Source organism: Uloborus diversus, chromosome 3, assembly GCF_026930045.1.
Source record: "Uloborus diversus isolate 005 chromosome 3, Udiv.v.3.1, whole genome shotgun sequence".
Classification (NCBI taxonomy): Eukaryota; Metazoa; Arthropoda; class Arachnida; order Araneae; family Uloboridae; genus Uloborus; species Uloborus diversus.
The window spans coordinates 71,778,169-71,784,168 of NC_072733.1; the positions used below are offsets into that span (position 1 = coordinate 71,778,169).

The 6,000-nt window shown below is 33.8% G+C and overlaps 1 protein-coding gene across 2 annotated transcripts in view; it reads right to left on the minus strand.

Annotated features, from left to right (window-relative positions):
- Positions 1–5,675, minus strand: part of LOC129218544 (uncharacterized) — a 49,545-nt gene extending 43,870 nt beyond the window's left edge. Inside the window, exons 1-2 of one of the 2 annotated variants that reach the window (XM_054852843.1) lie at positions 5,404–5,675; positions 2,948–3,138 (exon numbers count right to left, since the gene is read on the minus strand). In XM_054852843.1, the coding sequence (XP_054708818.1) occupies positions 2,948–3,138; positions 5,404–5,456 (244 nt within the window). In that variant the 5' untranslated portion in view covers positions 5,457–5,675. The remainder of the gene's footprint in view (positions 1–2,947; positions 3,139–5,403) is intronic. The other variant, XM_054852844.1, reaches the window with a different exon arrangement.
- Positions 5,676–6,000: the final 325 nt, after the last annotated feature.

Consider the following 6,000-nt stretch of genomic DNA (forward strand, 5'->3'; position numbering starts at 1 on the left):
TATGAAACATCAATCTCATGATCAGACGAAACATCAATCTCATGATCAGACTCAATTCATTATTTAAGTAAACAGTTAATTTTACACCATAGGCAAGTAATAAATGACGGCATGTTTAAGAAGGTTAGTCACATCATAGGAGAAATGTCATAATTCTTTAAAAATATGCTTTGAACGGTGTAAATAGCACAATATATACTTGCTTTTATAGTTATATGCACACAAAATGAATTTCAAATTAAATCAAAGTATATTACTTATTTTTTAATTCATTGAATACATTTTACAAGTTTGGTGAAGAATAGTTATTAGTTTATATTGCAGGCTGCTTCGTATTCCTAATAAGCGAGTGTCCTTTGTCTTTGTTGTGAACAATTTTTAATGTTAATAAGAAAAGTTGCATTTTTATCAATAAATCAATTTTAATAATTATTTTAATTATGATAAATGGACATCCTATTTATTTTAATCATGCATTACGCATAAAAACTGCATGTGCATAAATATTAGAGTGTTTTTATACAATACAGTTTTGGCCAGCTATGTGGTGGTTTAATCCAGTTTTGGTCGGTTTTAACCAATTCTTGCCAGTGGTATGGCCAAAATAGGTTTTGTCCAGTTAAAACTACAACCCTGGTAAGATTTATTTATTTAGTGCATTGATATCTCACAATAATTTGGATTCAAGATTATGAAAATAAGGGGTATTCAGGCATTTTTTGTGACACAGCTGATGATCTTTATGCTTTTGTAATTAGTAAGTATTCTAAAAAACAAATAGTGAAGCTGATAAATTTTCTAATTAAACGATTAAAAGTTATTTATTTATATATTACAAATGCCCTGAAGATCGGCTATGCTACCATTAGTTCTCTTGCATTCTAATAGCTCTTAATTTTGCAAGATAAAAACAAGTGCAGAGCATGAGTCAAGGTGTGATACTTCAAAAATTCGGGTTTTTCCACGAAATAGGAGTCTCAAATTTTAAACCAAAGTAAATAAGCAGGCAAGCAAACATGTCCTGCAGAAAGATGAAAAAGTGCCATAGCTGCATTTCTAGGAAAGTCTGATGCTTTTCATCCCGTCTACCAAGGAGGTTCAAAACTTGTGAAAGAAGAGCGAGAGTGACTGTATTTAAACAATACAAAAAGAGTGAAATGTCAAACTTGGCATAAAATTTTCATTGATTCATGTGTCCGATGTTAGCATATTTCGAAAAAAACTAGGTTTTTACACGTGAGAGCAACAAATTTTGAAAATTCGGAGGCACAAGTATTGAAATTTGAGCAAACAGCAAGATATATAGGGCATTGAGAAATCGCTTTGTTTTTTACAAGTCTTTTTTTTGTTTTTTAATTCTATATCTTTCTCTCTTTAAAAGCTATACATTCTTGGCAGGCTACCCTTAGGTAACCGGTTTTGTACCCCTAATACAACCCATAATATGACAGAGGAATAACATTTTGAAAACAAAATACAAATTAAGTGATTTGAAATAGAAGCAAATTTATGGTAGGCATTATTAATGGATTTAATTTTTGCCAATAAAGTAATCAACTCAGAAGTAATCATCATTACTGCAATTTGTTTATATATTTTTTAAATAAATTATATTAGGTTCCTTTTAGAGAGGTAAGTTTTATTGAATAGCTATGGTAAATTCTTTAGCACTGGTTTAGGGATGGTAACTTACTGCTTAAATGTTTGCTTACTTAGTTTTAAACTAATTTTATAAAATTATTTCTTATTAAACAATATTTTTCTTGTTAAATCACTCTTAAATTATTCTTTACAAATCACATTGTTAGTAAATATTTTTACAAAATTTAACTGTTTATTTATACCAGTAAGATATGTATAGAACTTGTATTCATTTTTAAGCTGAACATTATAGTATTAATTTCATTTTCTTCTAATCTCGATTTTTCTGGCATGCGGGAAAGGACCAGACAGGAGACCCCTGAATTTTATGGCATGCCGGATAATGCGGGGTAGTACAGTATTAATAAATGAGTGTGTAAGTGATTTTATAAAAAACTGAATAAGCATATAAAACAAACTATTTCATTTTGTCCCATCCTATTTTGCCCCGCATGCACTTGACTAACTGTACAAAGCAGTGGCGCACACAAGAATTTTGCAAGGGGAGGGTCCAAGATCGAAAGCCTCATTCTCATATCATAACCCCAATACGCCATCAAACATATTGACTCGATTTTTTTTATTCTCAAGAACGAAATACCGTAAAAAATAAACTTTTGAAAAAATAATTAGCATTATTGAATGAAATATACTTAAATAAATTACCAGAAGGCAAATAATCTATGCATTAACTTTTCTCATATTTCAAAAATGGATTCAAGAAATCAAATTCATCGTTGCAGAAGCACCATATGATTATAGAAGTTCATAGAATCTCATTTGATGTAATCTGTAATTACAAAACTAAAACATATTTTTTTAGTGTATTCAATTTATAATCACCATTCTGCTTGTTATAGGCAATTCGTTATAGGAAAAGTGAACAATATTTTTGAAAATCTTTTATCATGAGGATTTTTTTTTCATTTATTAGACTCTGACTATGACCTTTGGGAGGGGTCCGGACCCCCTGGACCCCTCCCTTGTGTGCGCCACTGGTACAAAGCATTTAAAGGACAAATAAGCTTAATATTAATTAAATACCGCACCAAATATTAGTAGGTCTCAATTAATATTTCAAATATTCTTAAGAAGAACTTGATCATAGAAATATACAAAAATAATTTTTGGCTTAAAGCAAAATATTACAATATCAGTGTCAAATATTAATTATTCGTATATTTATAATAATAAATTATTTCAACAATAAATTATTTTAGAAAACCAGAAAAACTACTTCATGTTTTCAAATTTTTTATCCTTGCTCGAAATTGAAAAAGTCAAAAAAAGAATACAGTAATTTTACCTATAGACTCAAATGATGAAGAGAACACATTGCGAAACATTGTTTCCATGTCATGGAACATGTCAGAAACTTCAGCATCAAAATTATGAAATGAACCGGAAAACAATCTATCAAAGGGATCTTGTTCAGGTTCCCCAGGAGAACTGCCATCATTATCATTCATTGCATTAGTACGATGATTTTCTGAATGCCTGTAATAAACCAAAATTGTGAATAAATACTAATAGCATATACATCATCACAAGTCAAAAATTTCGATAATTTTGATTATTAGAAATTCTCTCGTACTTTCAGCAAAAGAAAAAAGTAGCTGTTTGATTTTTTTCAAAAACAGAGTATGCTGATGTGGTAAAAAATTACCACATCTATCTTTCGTGCTGTGGGCCCCCCGCACTGTGAGGTCTACGAGTAAGTGGATTCGAGCTTGACTGACTACAGGATGGTTGGTTTCCCTTAAAATCTTCTGATAAAAACCAAAATTCACAATTGAAATGCTCAGCATGAAATTCAATCTTTGATTTCAAAAAGGAATAGAAAGAAAGAAATCAAGAATACATAGTTTAACAGTAAGGATATCTAAATTAATGCTGTACCCAGAACGGTTATGCAGGTCCAGATTCATCCAAAATTATAGGAAAGTGTACAGCAGGGTGTTAAACCAACAACACCCCTATACATTTGCTTTGGTCTAGTTCCAACACCCTCTGTTCTAAGGATAGAGTTCTGACCTCATTTCATTTGACAGTTCAAGTCTTTACTTACACCCATCAACATAGACTTCATTTGGTGGATAGCCCTGCCTGCTCCCTCGCTGCAGTGGTGAATTAATGAGCGCTGAACACCTCCCCCCTTTGTACTTCCCTTATAAAGCCGTGTCTCCTATCTTGACATCGGGAAGCCAGGGACTTTGTTTACTTGATACCTTAATTTTGTTTTACAGCTCTTTTGGTTAGTGTTTCCTATTTGTAAACCAGGTTTGCATCACACGCGGTTTCTGCATTGTGTTAGGATAATGTCCAAAACACTACTACATAGGAAATATAAAAATTTTCAACACCTTTCCAAAAAAATTTTTTAATATTGTCCTAAATGTAAAGAAAACTTTTTAAACAGTAAGGGCGTGAGTTTTCTACAATCTAAGACAAAGTTTAATACTTTAAGTACTGTTTAATAATATCTGTAAAAGTTGGAAGAGGATTCTTATCTTTAGAAGTATTAAATGACAAAAGGCTATCTCTAACAAAATAAACCTTAAAAACAATTATGATTGGTCTAGGAAGTAATGCGAGTGAGTTCATTACAAGAGACGTATATTGATCCAATGGGTTAAAATACATATAAAGACCCTTCCCCAGTTAATTATTGCTTTCAGCAAGATTTCTGATCATCAAGACAGTAAGGATAGGCATTTTCTTGAAAATTGTTTATCTGGAGTGCAAGCCATGTTTGATTGAGCAGAAGAATGACATTTTGATTTGTATGAAACTCGACACATCTGAAATGCAAACATTTCCAATGATAACGAGAGCCTTTGATAATCCTTGTTTAGTGAAAAGGAAGGTCTTCTGTTCTGTTACAAGGAACTTTAAAGGGCACAAGTGATTTTTGAAGGCTGCAAAGAGGTCAGTAATGAATCTCACACTGAAAGGTAATTAAGTGGCAGAAATTATGAACTATGAACTCATTGTCTGTCGAGTGCTCTGCAGTTAATTATCCCAAAAAGTTCTGTACAAGGCAGGGTCGATGAGAGGTCATGTTAGCCTCGTCAGAAACTAGAGGGATCTAGTTTAGTTACCTTTTAGGAATCCTACGGGGACCTAGTTTGGGATCGGAGTAGTATAAGTTTTATGGGGGCCCTGTGATCAAATCAAAAAGGGGCCATCTTGGCTTTTGACAGCATTTGTTTAAGATATTCTGAAGAATTATCTGCAGTCTTATAAAATGAACAAAACTAGTCAGCAGTTTTTTGGTTGATTTAAACGAGTCAACTATTTCCCTGCTGCTCTACAGCTCTGATGTTACTACTCTCAACTTTATACTTGTCTTCCTTCTTGAAAACTAGTATGAAAGAATATCATTTGGAGATATGCAACAAAGACTGCTCTTGCTTAAGTGCCATTGCTATTGGGGGAGATGGGCACTCCTGCTTTAATGAATACACGCATATCAACTGAAGCCAAAATATAGTGGGTTTGTGTAAGTTTCTTGTCTTGTAGAAAAACTAAGCCGAGTTTTTGTGCACTGGGATCAACTTGCACAATACGAATATTTCTTTGCCATCAATCGGTCACTGTTTGACGAATATACGATCGAGAAAATAGGCCGACTGAACCAGCAGTAATTAGTTTAAAAAAATGTAATTGCGGACGCGTAATTCTGAGACAGTGTGCATACGGACATACGCAACATATCCAATAACTGATTTTATACTATTACCAATCACATGTACTACTAACCCCGTTTCGGTCCGAAAATCTCCAAAGAGTTTTGAAAAAAAGAATTTGTCCATTGGAACTAATATTGGAATTACTTATGAAAAAGTAAAAATAACAGTTTCAAAAGTCAGAACCACACTCAAGTAACGCAATAAAGGGTTTCCCTTCCAAATATCCAAATATTGCATCATCATCATCATCATCATAAAAATAACATTTCAGCATTTCATTTCATTCGGTCAAAAGAAATGGAGGGAGGATATATCCTTGCTCCGATGGGATATTTTCACGCCGAGAAGAAGAACACTTCGGCTACGGCTCGCAAAACAAACGCACATGGTTCAGGGGCCGGGGCCGTGGTAGCCCGATCGGTAGAGTGTCGGATTCGGGGCCGGAGGGTCCTGGGTTCGAACCTCGATGGTCGAAGACCCACCGTCGTCATTAAAGGGGACTGGGCGACGTTAAATATGCTCGTGGTCTCAATGTCCTCCAAGTGAAACGATACCTCTGGGGGTGCTAGCACCAGGTAGCTATTAGCTCCTAGACTAGTTCTAAATTCTCATTAACTGTTCGATCCGGTGATAGTGCTGCCATCTATCGGTATATAAAATAATGGAG